Source organism: Ochotona princeps, chromosome 24, assembly GCF_030435755.1.
Source record: "Ochotona princeps isolate mOchPri1 chromosome 24, mOchPri1.hap1, whole genome shotgun sequence".
In the NCBI taxonomy this organism is placed as follows: Eukaryota; Metazoa; Chordata; class Mammalia; order Lagomorpha; family Ochotonidae; genus Ochotona; species Ochotona princeps.
This window is the reverse complement of record NC_080855.1, coordinates 9,220,653-9,238,108: the sequence shown is the minus strand read 5'-3', so window position 1 is coordinate 9,238,108 and position 17,456 is coordinate 9,220,653. Positions and strand designations below refer to the sequence as shown.

The following is a 17,456-nucleotide window of genomic DNA, read 5'->3' as shown; positions in this document are numbered from 1 at the left end:
TAGTTATCGTCCTACAGATCCCGCTTCATGTAATACAAACAGTGACACCTGTAAAACTACTTGGAAAATATCACAGAGCTGTATTCACAGTGCAATATTTAGCACATATGGTATATTAAGTTAAAAACGCCATGAACGTATGTGACGGTTGAATGGTGCCCTCGATTCCTCTGGAGGTTTTATCTTATAGATCACATGAGCCCTGTAGTGTCTTGCTCAAATTCTGAAAATTGTATTCCAAAATTCATCTGTCAGAGAAGGGCTCACAGAAACCACCCCAAGCCATTTAGCCACAGCTGGATTTGAATGTACCATACGTTGTCATCTTTGGTCATGTTCTTTACAACTCTTCTAGAAACTGTATGTTGGAGTTTTTTGTTTTTTGGTTTTTTTTAAAGATTTATTTTATTTTTATTACAAAGTCAGATATACTGAGAGGAGGAGAGACAGAGAGGAAGTGGAGCTGCCGGGATTAGAACCAGCGGCCATATGGGATCAAGGCGAGGGCCTTAGCCACTAGGCCACGCTGCCGAGCCCATGTTGGAGTTTTAATTAGAAAAAAAAATTAAAGATTTTCATTGGACTCAGCTATATGTTGGCAGTGAAAAACTGGGCAAACGGAGACTCTATGATGGATTATGCCAATCAGTGGATTCTTCAACAACCTCATCGTGCTTGGAGTGGCGAGACTGGCAGTGATTCATTACTGGTGAACTATCAAACTACTTGAGCAAGAACCTCAGAGCATGCCCTACATCGGGCACCTGGGGTAGGTGGGAGACGGGGTGAGGCTTCTCCCTCAGTATCCCCCTTTACCTCAGATACATGAAGGAAACAATAAGGAAGTGATCATCTTACCCACTTTCCTGTAGCCCTTGAACATTTTTACCCTAATTAACTATGTAGATTGTCAAAAATATAATTTAAAATGGGGGAAAAAAAAAGATTTTGATTGGAGAAGCCAGGAGCCTCCTCCAGGTCTCCTCTCCCATGCAGGTGCAGGGTTCCGAGGTTTTAGGCCGTCCTCCACTGCTTTCCCAGGATATAAGCAGGGAGCTGGTGGAAGTGGAGCAGCTGGGGTACAAACCAACTCCCACATAGTGTGTCAACACTAAAGATTAGCCTATGAGCCAAAGAGACACGCACCATAGCCGTTAAGAGTGTAAGAGGTATATTTAGACAACATCCCTCCTCAGTGGAGTCCTCCGTCCCTGCCCCCGGTGTGAGCCACGACGTGCGCGTGGCCCTTTCCGTGCAGTCTTCCCAAGACGGTATTCACAGGAGTGGGCATGGGGAGTGTGCTGGACGTGGGCTCTCTCCACCCAGCCTCGTCGGGCTTGGCGTCCACTTTACTTCACATCAAGGACTTAGTTTTCCGCTCCTCACAAAACCCCGGGAGGGTGCCGCGCGCCATCCTCTCCTCTGAAGAGTCCCCTCAGAGAGGGCCAGGGACTCACCAGGGTCGCTCGGCGGGAGGCGACCGGGGCCGAGGGGGCAGGTAGGCGGGTCTGCCCTGGGCGGGGAGCGCGGTGCGGGTGCGGGCCGGCCCGGGCAGCCGCGGAGCACGCCCCCTCCGGCCTCCGGTCTCCGCCCGCACCTTGAAACCAAGCTGCCTCAGCCCGCCAGGCCCAGCCCCCGGAAACACACCTCCCAAGGCGCCGGAAGTCCGCGTGAGGCTAATCGGGAGACCAGGCGGGACGTCAAGGCTTTGAAACTACAGCTCCCAGAAGGCCGTTCACTCGCGACTTGCCGTTCCCCCAGTCCGTAGCCAAGGAGCAGCGAGAGTTCTCAGAGCCAACAAATCAGGAGAAAGCGATGCTGTGCGCGTCTGCTGCCAGGCGCCGGTGATGAAAGGCCAGGATTTGTGGCTGGACGTGCACCGTCGTCTGTGCTCTTCTTCCACGTTTCACTGAGTGGTAAAGAGGGATCCAGGGCCGGGGTTCTCATGTTACATCAAAGTTTATTGAGGAGGCAGGTAAACCAACCGGTTGGGGTCAGCTCTCCTTTCCTTCAGAGGGTGACCCCAAGGTAAGAGTTAGATGGATTTTTATACAAAAATTAGTTATACAGCCATAGGAACCAAGTGAGTTGGACAGCCACGAGAGGCTGCCATGGGAACAACGGGTGAACTCAAGCAGCCACAGGAGGCAGTTACAGGAACAATGAGTGAATAAATCGTACAGTATTGTTTCCTGGAACCAAGGGTTGCTAGCAGGGCATGCTAGCCTAAGTGATCTGGCCCAAAAAGCAGGAAACAGACAAAACATAGTTTTCAGAAGCACAAAGAACAGGTTAGGTGGAGGGAGTGCGGGGAGCTTCCCCAGTGCCCACAGTCCATTGGCTGCAGCTTCAGCATGTGTACACCTGCCTAGGTTTCTCCAGCTGCAGTACCACGCGCCCAGCCCTGCCACACTCAGCAGCCGCCACTTGAACAAATGTCCCTTTTCCACAAGCCAATTTGTTCTTTAAGCGAAGCAGATAATTGATATCTTTGTGTGTGCGCTTGCTTGCTTGCATGCTTGCTTAGGACATTCCACCACTTTCAAATAGCCCCAATAAGATCCTGTGAAGACCTTACCTGGGAGCTGCCTGTCCCACACCGCGTAAAAAAAAAAAAAAAGGTTAGCAGTCCTCACCTTAAACGTGCTGGGATCCGATATGGGCGCTGCTTCCCATCCAGCTCCCTGCTTGTGGCCTGAGAAAGCAGTTGAGTGCGGCCCAAAGCCTTGGGATCCTGCACCTGTGTGGGAGACCTAGAAGAAGTTCCTGGATCCTGGTTTCAGATCAGCATAGCACTGGCCGTTGTGCTCACTTGGGGAGTGAATCATAGGACGGAAGATCTTCCTCTCTGTCTCTCCTCCTCTCTGTATATCTGACTTTCCAATAAAAATAAATAAATCTTTTAAAAAATTAAAAAAGGAAGAAATTGTCATAGTGGATGAATACACAAATACAACCATATACTATCTATAAAAAATCCCAATCTTAAAAAAAATCCCAATCTTTCCAATTTCTCATTAAACTTAAATTATAATGACAGAGATAGTTAAAACAGTGTATCTACTAATCAAAGGGCCATAAGATAAGCAGGCATTTGGCCTGCTGATTAAAATATAGGTTAAGATGTTCACATCTCGTATTGGAATTCCTGGGTTTAACTCCTGCCTCTGACTCTAGTTCTCAGTTCTAGCTTCCCACTGATGGAGATCCTGGGGGGTAGCAGGTGATGGTCCAAGTCACTGCATTTCTGACATCCATATAGGATACTGGGATTAAGTTCCTATCTCCTGGCAGCAGGGCCACAGGATAGTAACCCAGGAACTCTGCTGTAAAGTTGCAATTGTGAGGTCACCATGTTGCAGTGACCACTTAGTTCACAGCCTCCACGAAGATGTCATGCCAAAATTATGGCACTGTTTAGTTAAGAAGGAGACCTGAAACACCCAGCAAGCAGAGGGAACAGCCCAGCCACCAAGGGTGGTGGCCGCTACCCCAGGCCTGCAGGACATGGGTCTGATTGTACTCATTCTCGAGGTGCCCCATTGCTCATCCGTTTGTGCCTTTTGAAAGTTGCTTGCTTCAAACCCACTAATAGAAGTCTACCAACTTGCTCTTTGTGAAAGTTAACAGTTAAAACTGACCAATCAATCATGACTATAATTATATTGAATTGTCCTGAAATGTGTAAGAACCCTATGCTGTTGGCCCGTGGCCCTTCTCTTTTTCTGCCCTGTTACTCCTGCTGCAGCTTCAGGTGTATGGGAGACCTAAGTTTACCTGAATAAACCGCCTTCATGCCTCAGCACAGACTTCAGACTTCAAATCCCCATGATTTTCTGGGGATCTCAGAAGTCTGGCACAACATTCACCCGAGGCCAGAGGGAGGAGGCTCGGCGATTCAGAGGAAGCCCCACAAAGGCTACCGTGGCGTGGCGGACCCACACTGTGAGAAGTTTCTAGTGGGAAGCCCAGAGCAGTTACCTGGGCAACCGTAAGGCTTGGGGCATGGAAGGACCTAGGAGCACAAGTGTCAACCATGATTGGCCAGTTCTGCCAGATCTGTCCCCTCGCTCCATCCCGACACTTGATTGGCTGGGGACGGCTGGAAGAACAGGGCTTGAGGGATGCAGTCTAGCGCAGTGGCTGATCCTACGGTCCCGCTGGGCAGCTAGGCAAGCTCCAAGCAAGGGCCCTCGCAGGCCGCAGGGAAGGGAGTGGGAGCAGAGATGGAGGCACACCGTTCCCTCCTCCCCCCCTCTTGCTGACAGCACAGGTGCACGGTAACTCAGTATGGTCAGGCTCACGTGGACCCAAGAAGCGGGGTGTAAGGTGGGAGCAGGACCCCATGGCAGGCCAAGGCAAACCCCTGAGCCTCCTCCCAGGGGCGCCTCGGTGGTGGGTTTCTGCTCTCTGAACCCCTTCACCCACCAGCAGGCAAGCACCACCCAGTCTGACAGCGAGGCCCTTCCATGACAGAACCCCACGAGCTCTTGTCCAGTGTCTGTCAGGTTGCCCGGTTCTGATCTTAACAAATGCTTCCGGGCCCGGCGGCGTGGCCTAGCGGCTAAAGTCCTCGCCTTGAAAGCCCCGGGATCCCATATGGGCGCCGGTTCTAATCCCGGCAGCTCCACTTCCCATCCAGCTTCCTGCTTGTGGCCTGGGAAAGCAGTCGAGGACGGCCCAAAGCTTTGGGACCCTGCACCCGCGTGGGAGACCCGGAAGAGGTTCCTGGTTCCCGGCATCGGATTGGCGCGTACCGGCCCGTTGTGGCTCACTTGGGGAGTGAAACAGCGGATGGAAGATTTTCCTCTCTGTCTCTCCTCCTCTGTATATCCGGCTTTCCAATAATAATAAAAAATCTTTTAAAAAAAAAAATGCTTCCCACCAGATCTGTCTGGGAATAGTAATTTCTGGAAGGGTCCTTAAGCACAGACAGTTGGGGGGAGGGGGTGACCTGTGGGCATGGCTAATGGAGCCAGGCGCCTGTGGACTCTGCTGAAGCAGGACAAACTTCCTGGATAATTTGATCTCTGAGCTCCCTGGAGACAGTGAGGGCAGTTTATAGCTCCCTGGGTCATCTGCCAGACCTCTGAATGCTTTGAGTCCTGCCACTTGACTGGCAACACAGCCAGAAAGCAAATATATCCCTGGTGCAAGTTTGTGCTCTGCGGTGTCTGGTAGCATTTCACAAGTCTCCATTACTCCCAGGTATGTTAGTTACAATAGGGAAAAAAAGGCTGAGGGTCCAGCACCATGGCCTAGCAGCTAAAGTCCTCGCCCTGAATGCACCAGGATCCCATATGACTGCCAGTTCTAATCCCAGCAGCCCTGCTTCCCATCCAGCTCCCTGCTTGTGGCCTGGGAAAGCAGGCGGCCCTAAGCCTTGGGACCCTGCACCCATGCAAGACACCTGGAAGAAGATCCTGGCTCCTGGCTTCAGATCAGCTCAGCACCGGACATTGCGGTCACTTGGGAAGTGAAACATCGGATGGAAGATCTTCCTCTCCGTCTCTCCTCTTCTCTGTATATCTGACTTTACAATAAAAATAAAATAAATCTTTAAAAACAAAGGCCGAGAGTCCAGTGGGGAAAGTCCAATTATGGCTGAACCACTGGGGCCGTGAAAAGGCAGCATCTACTTCCTTCTAGCTTACTCAAAAAATAACTAGTACAGCAGCCAGCAAGGCCTCTCAGACACCCCATATCCTGCCCATCCCCCACAGCCAACGACCCCGACACCTCACATTCTGCCTGTTCCCCATCAGCAGGTCCTGAGCCCTCTCACACATCCTTCCGCTCCCACCTGGCAGCAGGTCCCTGGTGTCCAGCTATTTCCATGCCCCTCCCCTGACTGAGCAACAGGCCCAATGTCCCGGGGAACACTGTGCCCACATGTGGGTCAAAGGTGTTTCACATTGGGCAGGGTCTTGGGCTCCTCTCTGGGCCTCCCCTTGCTAACTTCTCTACTGGTCAGAGCCAAAGCCGTGCACAGCAGAGGTGCCGTCTAGACCAACTCTGTCCCAACCTGCCTGGCAGCTGTAACTGTGGTTCTCAGTCTGACATCCACTGACTTCAAGCCATGGCAGGAGGTGGGAGCAGCTGGGCTGTGGCTGCCCAGCGCCGTGGGTTCCAGGAGCTGGATGGGCTGTCCAGCCTCCCTGATGCAGTCCAGTGGTCACTGAATGTCCTCTTAGAGGCTGAGCCCATCCCTTGGGGTGGGGGGAAATGTGGAATAAGATTGGGATATGGGAACCAGACAGTAAAAGCCAATGGAAGACCAGGAATAAAACAGCCAGGAAGGACAGGCGGGGTAAATTATGAGGGGCATATGCCAAGGTGCCAAACAGGTGACAGGCAGCACTGAGGAGGCGGTAGCTGCAAAATGGACCAGAACTCTGAGACAGTACCTGAGATGGGGAAATACGGGCCCTGCCCTACTCCTGGTGCCCAGAGAGGGGCCAAGTCGAGGTGTGCCCTTGGAACCAGCATCAGCAGCAGAGAGCAGTGGTGGCCCCTGAACTCAGAGGTGACCGGCAGGATGTGCACTTCTGAGCCCGGGGACTTAAGCCTGTTGGTAGACTTGTGGCCCCAACACTCTGAGACCAGCCTTAATTAAGTAAAGGCACCCAAACCCTAGAAGATTCAGGAGACGACTCAGGGTCTGTGGAGCTTGGCCCAGAAGACCCCTGTCCTCCAGGGCTCAACGAGACAGCTGCGGCCATCGCAGGAATTCCAAGGCCTTTAATGTACAACACCAGGGCCTGCTGTACCTCACTCCACTTCTGTCTCCATGCCCCACCCCATGCCCGTTCCTCCCCAGCTCCCTGCCATGCCCCTGTCCACCAGGTGTCAAGGCCCTCACACCTGTCTGGACATTAACTCCAATTGGGCAGTCCCAGGTTCCCCCAGTCCCTCTGTCTTAGCCTCTTAGGTGGGGGCAGGCAGAGGTGCAGCCAGTGCCCCTGCCGCCGCAGCACCCAGCATCAGCATGGCCAGGGCCTTGGGCCCTGTGGTGTGGATCTTCTCGTGCCGGTGCAGGTTGGAGCGCCGGCTGAAGCTCTTGCCGCACAGTGGGCAAGAGAAGGGCCGCACGCCTCGGTGCGTGCGCTGATGGGCAGTGAGGTGCGAGCTGTGGCTGAAGCTCTTGCCACAGTCGAGGCAGTGGTAGGGCTTCTCACCTGTGTGTGTGCGGTTGTGGGCAATGAGATTGGAGCGCTGGCTGAAGCACTTGCCACACTCAGGGCACGGGTAGGGCTTGACCCCTGTGTGGGTGCGCTGGTGGGTGACCAGCGCTGAGCTCTGTGTGAAGCACTTGCCACAGACGGGGCACTTGTGTGGCTTGGCACCCGTGTGAGTGCCTTGGTGGGTGACCAGGTCCGAGCGGCGCGTGAAGCGCTTGGCACAGCAGTCACACACATAGGGCTTCTCGCCGGTGTGGATGCGCTGGTGCTGGATGAGAGTTGAGTGGTGGCTGAAGCTCTTCCAGCAGGCTGGGCAGGTGTAGGGCTTCTCGCCGGTGTGGATGATCTGGTGCTGGATGAGGTGTGAGCTGCGGCCGAAGCGCTTGCCGCAGTCTGTGCAGGCGTAGGGCTTCTCGCCAGTGTGCGTGCGCCGGTGGGTCACCAGGTGTGAGTGCCAGCTGAAGCCCTTGCCGCACTGCTCACACCTGTAGGTCTTTTTGCCCAGCTCACCGTCAGGGCCCAGCCCCTCCTCGCCGCTCTCTGGGATGCCCTTCTCCTCGCTGGGTTTCTCGTGGATATGGCCTTCCTGGGGCTTCTGGCCTGGCTTTGGCTGTGTCTCTTCAAGGGGACCAGGCTCCGCGGCACCTGGAGCACCAGTTGCCTCCTGCCTGCCCTGCAGGATGCCCCCTGGGGCTGCCACTCTGCTCCGGAAGGGCTTCACATCACCAGGGGCTGCCACAAAGGGGGCAGAAGCCTCCTGCCCTGCCTCCAGGGGTTCTGGAGAAACAGAGGGTGTCACAGAAGGACTGGCAGGGATATGAGGTGCAGGGCTAAAGGTGAGAACAGGATGCTGGGAGATGAGGGCAGGACCCTGAGGGAGACCCTGAAGCAAGACTTGTCTACAGAGGAGGGGTCTGGAGTGGGTTTGCACCCTCAGAACAAGCCAAGGCTTCAGGAGTTCTCACCTGCACATGCGTCTTTCTCCTCTCCAGAGCCGGAGGCCTCGCCCTTTCCCTGCACGTGGGCAGCCCAGAAAGGCCTGCTGAAGGAAAAGCCTGCGAGACACAAGCTGCACTCAGGCTGACCCGTCCCAGATGAAAGAGGGGGGCAGTCCCAGGAGCCAGGGGGCAAAGTGGGCTCCAAACTCCCCTAGACCCAGGGTCTCAGCCGGAAGGCGGGCTCACGCTTCTGTCTGTCTGAACACAGGGGAGCTGGGCCAGGTGAGGGGAAGACGGTTCCCTCTGGCAACAGCACCAGATGGTGGGCCCAGCAAGCGCAGGAACAGGACAGGACAGGTCAGGCAGGCAAAGAGGCCAAAGACCTGACAACCAGGAAGTCAGGGACCAAGGCCCCACGTGAGCTGTGAGGGGAGCTGTGGCCAGGTCAGGAAGACAGCAGCGGACCTCCAGGACCCCTGGGGAGGAAAGGAAGGCTTTGGGCCAGGAGTGGTTTAGAGTACCTGCACCTGGACACAGGTACCAAGTCCCCCCGCTGATCTCCTGGGACATGCCTGGACTGGATCTCAGTCCTGGGGAGCGTTAGCAAATTGGTGAAGAAACCAGAGAAAATTATAGGACTGAGTGGGGCAGATGGTGTGATCCAGCAGGGGACTGGAGGTTGCCAGGGTGGCTACAGGCAGAACTACCGAGCCCCTGGTGGTTCTGTGTGGACGCACAGATGTGCCTGGCTAAATACTGAATCAAGGCCTGGATACTAACACTGTTTTCTGTTCTGTTTCAACATAAGTATTCACAACAAACTGCCCAGAAAATGAATCTGAAAGGGAATCAAAAGGCCTAGGACTTCAAAGCTTACCCTCAGAGAACCCTACCGCGGCAGCCACACGTGGCAGCTAGACTGGAGTCTGAGCTGCTCTGGCCACACTTTAGGAGCTCCACAGGCACACTGGGCTAGCAGCTCCCATGCCCATACAAACATTGTAGAAAGTTCTGGAGAGTAATGCAGGAGGTGGGGGAGGAGCCGAAGGGAGCAACCCCAGGACAAGCCCTTACCCCGGGCTAGCCCATTCCTCTTCTGTAGCACGTCCCTGTAGAAGTCCTGCTGTGTGTTGTCCAGTTGACCCCACTCCTCCCGGGACAGGTACAGGGCCACATCCTCAAAAGTCACTGGCATCTGAACACAAAATGGCCACCCTACAGGACACGCTGTGGAGGGGCCCAGCGAGGCCCAGACACGGTAAGACCCACCACCCAACCCTGCTGTCCCCAGTAAGGCCTGCCCCTTGGTTTGCCTGCTGAGGTGGAGAGCCATCCACTCACAGTCTGGCTTTTTGGGGGTCAAGTGGGGAGGAGGACAAGAACAAAGTGGAATTTCAGGGACCACAGCCAAAGCACAGGAGCTCCACACTCAGCTCAGACCCCAGAGTCACAGTGGAAGACCTTCACAGGATCTGCATTTACCCATTTCCTTCAGCCTGCCCTGGTCTGACTGGGCCTTGAGCCAGGACAGGGGGGCTCCAGTGGCCTTTCCAGCATGGGCTCCACCTCCAAGCCAGGGGGACGGGGAAATTTGATAGCGTCCCGCTTCACAAATAGGGCCAGTGCTGGAGGCGCTAGGCACCACTTAGGGGCCAAGGTCAGGGCCCTGCCTGGCCCCTGGGGTAAATGGGAGACAGCGGTGGGTGCTCACCTGGGACCAGGCGGTGAGGAGTGCTGCAGCCATTTGCCGGTCTCTGGTTCTCCCCTCGCAGGAAAGCACGGGGAGCAGGGGGGAGGGCAGGGCTGCAGGCAGAAGGCGTCCTCAGAGAGGATCCCTGCTGCCTTTAATCCCACCCCGGCCCCACCCAGGAAGAGGCCAAGCGTTCTAGGCTGTGGAGGACATGGCGGACAGTCAGGTGGGCAGACCTGGGCTTGTCTTAGTCTGCCCGGATCCCCTGGCTGCAGTGAGAGGCCCCCTTCCCTCCAAGGTAGGGACCTTTAGCCTCAGCTGGGCTCAGCCACAGCTGCCTCCCCGGGGAGCGCCTTCTCTGGACCCTCACCTACCTGTACCAGGCAGAAACAGGGCTTTCTCCTGAGAGCCACGGCTCAGAGGCACCCAGCCCTGCAGGCCCTCCTTGGAGGCCTCCTCAGGACGTGACTCTTCAGGCTCCACCTTGATGTGTGGCGACTCCCCAGTGGCTCCTAAAGGTACTGTTTCCTCTGACCCAGACTGCATTTGTTGATTGAGCTCCTAGCAATGACAGTTCCCGTAAGTACTGGAGGGAGAGTGGGTGAAACTGCAAAGCCCAGAGGCTGCAGGGGTAGAACCCCTGTCTGGTGGACACACCCCCAAACACAAGGCTCATGCCAGGCCACCACAGGGCAAGGACAAGGCATCCCCAGGCAGTGGAGGTTGGCCCCAGCACCTGGGTCCCCATCATCCACAAGGGAGACTGGGACGAAGTTCCTGCATCCTGACCTGGACCTGGCCCCATTCTGGCTGTTATGGGCACTTGGAGAAGTGAACCAGCAATCAGTTCTCTCTCATTGCCTTTCTTTCTCTCCTTTTTTTTTTTTTTTTTTTTAAGATTTACTTTTATTGGAAAGGCAGATATACAGAGAGGAGGAGAGACAGAGAGGAAGAGCTCCCATCCGATAATTCACTCCCCAAGTGACCACAACAGCCAGGAGCCAGGAACTTCTTCCATGTCTCCCACATGGGTGCAGGGTCCCAAGGATTTGGGCCATCCTCAACTGCTTTCCTGTTGTTGTGGGTGTTCTTGCTCCTTGTATTACAGTCACAGCCACCACGGGCTGTTGCTCACAGCCTCTTGGACCCAGTCCTTCCCTCCAGGCTCCTTAAGGACCTGGTCAGGCAGGTGGGCAGCAGGTGCATGGCCCACATCTCACAGATGACATACCTGGCCCGCAGCTGACTTAGATTCCTGGCTCTAAGACTGCAGACCTGGGTTCCCTGCAGGCGGTAATTACACACACACACAGTCCCTGAAGGTGGTAATTACACAGACACACATGCAGCCATGGTGCAGGAAGGGCTGGGAGCTCACGCTGCAAGAGATGAGGTGATAGATACAGTCCCAAGTAGCAGGGACTAGGGAGGTGGCGTGAGGCCTCTCTGTGTGCCCTGGGCACTATTCAGACAGACATGCCTACCCATCAGGTCGACAGGGAGCCCCTGTGCTGTCCTCCAGGCCACTGAAGACAGAATTCAACAAGTCAAGCTAAACAGCTGTATGGCAAATTCCAGTCCATCAAGTAGTTCCCATCATGCCACCTCCTTGTCAATGCCAACCACAGCGAGTCTTCCTCTCCCAGGGTCCAGACAGCCTGCCCTGACCGCCCCCTTCCACGGCATGCACCTCCCTCACCAGGGCCCCCATCATACCTGCTGGCACCCCTCCAGGTCCCAGGCAGCCTGGCTGCCGCCGCCATCTACAGACATCTTTGCTGTCAGACCAGGAAAATCAAATGAGGTGTTTCTCACACAGTTTCACTACCTCCTGTGGGAAGATCCCTGTTTTGTATGAACCCCCTGCTACTGAAGCAAGAGCCCCACATCTCAGCACAGCCCGTAGGGAAAGCTGGGACTACACAGCAATCAGCAATTCTTGCAGGCGATGCTTTCGATGGGTACTGGGAGAGGGAGGGCCACCTGTCCTACTCCCAGGTCCATTCACATGACTCTGAGCCCCACGTGGGATCCACTCCCAGCAACTGCCTCCCTGGCACTGGACCCACCCCCTCCCTCCACTCCCTCACTCAGGCGGGAGTGTCCTTCCCAAACCCTGCTTCAGGCTCCCTTCTCTCCCGCCAGCCCGCAGCTTCCACCTTAGACCCCGTCCCCCTTGCACGCAGGCTGCTGTGGCAGTCTCAACATCCAGGGCCCCTCCCCGGCATCCTCTTCTCGCAGAGTGGAGGCAGAGCCGGCACCTGGGGTAGCAGGGAGCCCCTCCCCTGGGAAGGCAGTCTCGGCAGCCTGCAGGGGTGGGTGGGGGGAGCTGGGTGGAAACTGGGATTAGGGACAACAGGAAGTCCCTCCCTGATCCCATTCCCCCGTCAGCTGCAGCCCAACAGGGTTCCTGGCTTTGAGGGTTCCGGGCCTGGGGTCCTCAGTAGAGGTTGCACCGGCTCTGGATGACAAACTGACCCTCAGGTCTGCAAAACAGGCTCATGCCCGTGGCTGTACTTGGCACGTACTCAATGATCCCAGTAAAACAGGAAAAGGAAGAGACGCATGCTGTGGAAAAATACTGTAACTTTATCTTTCCAAGGGCATGGCGTTCATCCCCACAGGAGAATGGGCACTTAGCTGGGGGCAATGGACAGGACCAGTGTCTAAGGGATGTAAGGCCTCCCTGCAGGGACCCGGAAAACCTGGATCCCCTTAAAGCTGGGAGAATGTTCTCTCAAGAAGGAACAGGGGAAACGGGCTCAGGGACCCTGGAGCCCAATCCTCAGAGATGTGGGGTACATCGGCTGGCCTGGACCCTCTCAGCTCAGGGGCAGAGGGACAGAGAGGCAGGCAGCCCTCCACAGGCTCTCAGATCCTCAGCACCCACCACTCAGGCTCCATCCCCTCAAGCCCAAGGTGGGCAGGTGGGAGACTGTACTTCACTTACCAGTGTGCCATGGGGCTGAGAGTGTAAGGGAGTCAACTCAGCGGAGTCAGGTCCTGCATGGTGTGTTCAGGAAACACTGCCAGTCACTGCCTGTGGAAGCCACTGCCCCGCGGGCACCTCTGCATCTGGCAAGCCAGGCACACTGTGCACCAGGGTCCTTGCATGGGCTTAATTTCTTTTCTTTTCTTTTTTTTTTTTTTTTTTAACAAAAGCTTAGTTGCAAACATCTAAGGGAGTTGTTCATAAAATCAACATGGAATTTTTCATCTAAATATCTGGATACGTGCTCTCCACCCTCGGGTCTGCCGTGCAAGTGCCCACAGCCCCTGCTGGCTCCTGCAGCACTGCATCTCACAACTTGGCTCTGGAGCCATGTGTCCTTTAGGAGCCCCAGGATTCGGCCTGCTTCTCTCAACAATCTGAAGAAGGAAAAATGACCTGTGGTGATCGTCTCTGGCTAGTATCTCTAGGCATTGTAAGCCTCAAAGAGAAGAGGAACCGTCACGATTGTAGGGAAAGTCTACAAGAGTCAGGTGTTGGGGAGGAGTGGGGGGCGGGGACAAGAAGGACATCCAGGCCTGCCCTTGGTCAGCCAGCATGGATGGCAACTGAGTGTGTGCAGCAGCAAGCAGCAGCCACCTTCACTGCACACGGTCTCAGCAGTGCATGAAGGCGCCAGAAAGTGACCTGACTCCAGGGCAGAAGTGACAGTGCAGGAACAATGGGGGAGCGGGCAGGTTAGGATACCCCCACCTTCCCACAGAATGGCCTAAACTAGACCAAAGGATGTCTGTGCATTCAGTGACCTGCTGAGAGTTCACGGCGGGCAGACGGAACTTCTGTGTGGGAGTGCCACACTGGCATGAGGACACAGTCAGGTCTCACAGATGCTGAGAGAAGCACCTGACAAGGTGAGGCAACAAATGAAGTCGATGCCAGAAACAACTTTGGGAACAGGCACCTGGCACAGTGGCTGAGGCAATGGTCTGAACTCTGTGCCCCACGTCAAGGTGCCCAGGTTCAAGCCCAGCTCTCTCCCCGTTCCACTCCCGACCGTAGGAACTGGGGAGTGAAGCACAGGTAGCAGCTCTCTCTGCCTGACTCAAATAAACGAAAGAACTTAAGATCCCCCAAGGACTGACCCAGAAGGACTCTTCCCCAAGGAAAGACAAAAACTTAATTCCTCACTAAAATAATATCCTCAAAAAAGTCCAGCAGAACGCAGCCAGTTCAAAGGTGCTCCTGCAGGGACCCCCTTACCTCAGGAGCCTGTCACAAGGACCACCACGGGCGAGTGCGCCTGCCCAAGCTGTGGACGAGGGCACTCAACAGCTGAGAGCTGCAGTTCCTGGAAGCATGCCCAAGCTGGAGTGAGGAGGGGACGCCTTTTTAATAAAACAAAACAAACCGCTATCCTCACGGCTGGCCTTTAAGAACAGTGAGAAAAGAACCAGGAGATAATAAACACTTGAGGTGAGAACAAAAACTTGTCCTAACTCAGGCGGCCAAGCCGGGCAGGAGCCGGACAAGGCAGGGAGGTCTCTTCCTTCAGAAAGAAAGAGGCCACAGGAAAGGGCGCCGAGACAAGCATTCGACAGGTCAGCGTCTCGGGGAATAAAAAACATGTGACAAAACAAAATCGAGAACTCTCAGAGCCGCCGCAGCCCAGCTTGCCGGGGCTGCTCCTCGCAGCACACAGCGCCCCGAAGTCCAAGCCACAGCAGCTGAACCCGCGAGGCCCAGGACTCAGAACGCGACGCGGGAACCGTCGTCCCGGCAACGACTCAGCCCCGCCCCCAACCCGGCCTCGCCCTCGCGCCCCACAGGGGACGCCGGGGATTGGCTGGATCCTCTGAGGCCCCGCCCCGTCCATCCCACCGCCCTCACCTGCGCGCTCCCGCCAACTCCCCCCCCATGGGGCAGCCGGCAAAAGGGGGAGGGTGACTTAGCCGGCCGGTGTCCCCGCGTTTCCAGTCCGGCTGGCTACCATAACTTCCGGCTGTCCCAGTTCGCTCGCTGTGCCCATCTGTCCGGCTTGGCGCACGGGCAGCTGGGGCGGTGAGGGAGGTGGCCGTCGGAGTCCCCAGTCTTGGAGCCGGTTCCCACCCGTGAGGAACCTGAGGCTGCTTGCAGGACCCGGAGTCGGGGCGCGGGGGGCCGCCTCCAGGCCTCGGAATTCGGATGGATACAACACGAACCCCTGGACCCCGCATTCACCTCATGCCCACCGTATTGGGGGCGGTTTTCATGTGTGTGTGACACACATCTTAGAGATTATTTGATGTTTTAAAAAAAAAGAAGAGAAAAAGTAGAAAAAAAACCCCAAATTTGACCTTTATCTTGTGCTTAAGTCACTTCAAAAATATTTATATTTTTTTATTGCAAAGTCAGATATAGAGGAGATCTGTACGATGATTCACTCCCCATGTGACCACAACGGCCAGTGCTGCGCAGATCCAAAGCCAGGAGCCAGAAGCTTCTTCCACGTCTCCCACATGGGTGCAGGGTCCCAAGGCTTTGGGCCATCCTTTCCCAGGCCACAAGCAGGGAGCTGGATGAGAAGTGGAGCTGCCGGGATTAGAACTGGCACCCATATGGGATCCTGGTATGTTCAAGGCGAGGACTTTAACCACTAGGCCACAGCGCCGAGCCCAAAAATAAAATAAGTCTTTTAAAACAAAGTTAACAGCGAAACTGACCAACCATGACTGTGTAATAGTGTGGAATTAGCCTGAAATGTGTAAAAAATCCTGTGCTGTCCAACCTTGGTCCTTCTTCTGCCCCTTCTGCTTCAGCCCCCCAGGCCTCCTGGGCTGGGGTGATGGCTGGGAGCCTAGTCTGGCGGAATAAACCACCCTTACGCGTTTGCATCGACGTCACACTCCTGATGTGACATGCACATACTGGTAACGTGCATGAAATAACATTTATGGGGAAAAATTAAACTTTACCATTAAAATCAATTTCCCCTGTTTCCTTTGCCCTTCTGAACAAAGGTTATCAGAACATTTTAGATTACAGCAGTGATTTCCTGAGGAGAAATGACGTAGGTCACCTGCAGCTGGACCCTGGAGGGCCAAACCAAGCCTGCCCCTGGCCAGGCCAGATGCTGCCAATACCTCAACTTCAGCAAACATCAGTGCTCCTATTGTCCTGCAGGTACCACCAAACACCCAGAGGCCGCTGGAGTTGCTGCCCAGTCCTCCAGCGTGTGGAGAGATGTTTGTTTGGTTTGTGAACTAGACCCCAGGGCTGCTCTCCTGCCATCTCCTCCCTTCCTCCTGCTCCCATGCCTGCTGCTTGCAGCCCAGCTGCCCCAGCTTCCAAGGAACAGATATCTGGCCATGTTTTCTGCCTGGGGGACGGGCAGGGGTCCGAGCCAGGCCTGGATGCTTAGCAATGCGCACGTGCGTGTCCAGCCTGGGCGAGGGCCCGGGAGGGCCAGGGGACCACCCGCTCCACCCATTTCCCATCCCTCCACAGGCGTGCTGAGGAGAAGCCGGACCCCCTCCCTACGACGGAGCTTGGGAGAGGATCCGCGGGTGGTCCTCAGACCCACAGGTGCTCTCCCAGAGCCGACCACCCACATTCCTGGGGGCGGAAGCCACGCCCCTGCGCATTGGGCCCGCCTCCCCTGGGGCGGGGCGGAATCTCGTGGTGGGAGTAGCATATTGGTGGGCGGAGTTTCGTGGTGGTGGGGCGCATGGCCCAAAGTGCTCCGCGTCCCCCACCGCAAAAATTGGGCATTCCTGAGCCGCTGCCCTTGATCCTGGTTGTCCGTCCTGAGTGTGTCTGGGCGCGGAGGACACAGAAGGAACGAAACAACATTGCCTGCAGATAATGTTAAAATCAAGGAACAAGATAGGTGTGGCTACCTGCTCTAGGACCCTAGCCCTGACACAGAGGCCAGACAGACTCGGTGGTTTTGGTGCTTCAGGACAAGTGGGGCGGGGGAGGGTGCGCGCCCGGGATCCCCGAGGAGAGCAGCCTCCAGGCTACCGCGGTAGACACAAAGGAAAGGACTTGATTTTACGTTTTAGCTATTAGGAAGGCAGTTACAGGGAGGGAGAAGGCAATCTTCCATCTTCTGGTTCGCTCCCCAAATGCCTGCAACAGCCAGGGCTGGCTCTCCGTGTGGGTGGCAAGCACCCCCGCACTTACTTGAGCCGTCACCTGCTGTCTCCCAAGAATACTAATGAGCAGGCTGTGGGACTCCATCTGAGGTGCCTGAATGTGGGGTGAGGGTACCCCAAGGCCAAGGGTCAGACCTCTGAGTTGGTCAAGTCCCTCCTTTCTTTGATAAGCTGGGACTTATTTAAAGCCACTTCCCAGGACTTGGGAGGGTTCCTGTTGGACCAGCACCTCACTTCTCCATCAGGTCTTTCAGTTCTTCGCACTAGTACCCGGGCCCTCCTTCCCTACCTGTAGCACCTGCAAGGGAACCTGGCACGTGGAACAAACAGGTGAGAAGGATTCTGGCCTTAGAACAGGCATTCTCTAAGTGGCAACTCTCTTCCCAAATGAGAGGTACAAACCCCTGAGGGCATGGGGGTTGTGGATGTGTGTGTGGGGAGGGAGGATAGAGTCACAGGCAACTACTAGCATTGGAATCCAGATTCATCCCTTTGTCTTTATCTGGCCCCACCCTCTACAAAGCTGGGCAGTTAAGGGTTAACTCTAGGAAGCCCCGCTCACCT

At 55.5% G+C, this 17,456-nt stretch overlaps 1 protein-coding gene across 3 annotated transcripts; it reads right to left on the bottom strand.

Moving 5' to 3' along the window:
- Positions 1 to 6,567: 6,567 nt before the first annotated feature.
- ZNF205 (zinc finger protein 205) lies at positions 6,568 to 12,342 on the bottom strand. 3 transcript variants are annotated; one of them, XM_058680628.1, is made up of 7 exons: positions 12,049 to 12,342; positions 11,526 to 11,641; positions 10,184 to 10,370; positions 9,831 to 9,922; positions 9,194 to 9,314; positions 8,147 to 8,236; positions 6,569 to 7,958 (listed from the first exon to the last, which is right to left on the bottom strand). In XM_058680628.1, exons 2-7 carry the CDS (start codon positions 11,580 to 11,582, stop codon positions 6,928 to 6,930), a joined length of 1,578 nt encoding a protein of 525 aa, XP_058536611.1. In that variant the 5' UTR covers positions 11,583 to 11,641; positions 12,049 to 12,342; the 3' UTR covers positions 6,569 to 6,927. The 3 variants fall into 3 exon arrangements, with proteins under 3 accessions (XP_058536613.1, XP_058536611.1, XP_058536612.1); XM_058680629.1 differs by having other exon boundaries at positions 11,526 to 11,640; positions 11,969 to 12,061; XM_058680630.1 differs by lacking the exons at positions 11,526 to 11,641; positions 12,049 to 12,342 and having other exon boundaries at positions 6,568 to 7,958; positions 9,831 to 10,009; positions 10,184 to 10,303.
- Positions 12,343 to 17,456: the final 5,114 nt, after the last annotated feature.

Bases quoted from the DNA above. Each gene is read 5' to 3' on its own strand.
- ZNF205 (XM_058680628.1), bottom strand. From the start codon at position 11,582: ATGTCTGTAGATGGCGGCGGCAGCCAGGCTGCCTGGGACCTGGAGGGG. The intron at 9,923-10,183 runs GTAGGTGAGGGT...TTCTGCCTGCAG, and splicing joins CCTGTTTCTGCCTGGTACAG to CCCTGCCCTCCCCCCTGCTC. The intron at 8,237-9,193 runs GTAAGGGCTTGT...TGTGTCTCGCAG, and splicing joins GAGGAATGGGCTAGCCCGGG to GCTTTTCCTTCAGCAGGCCT.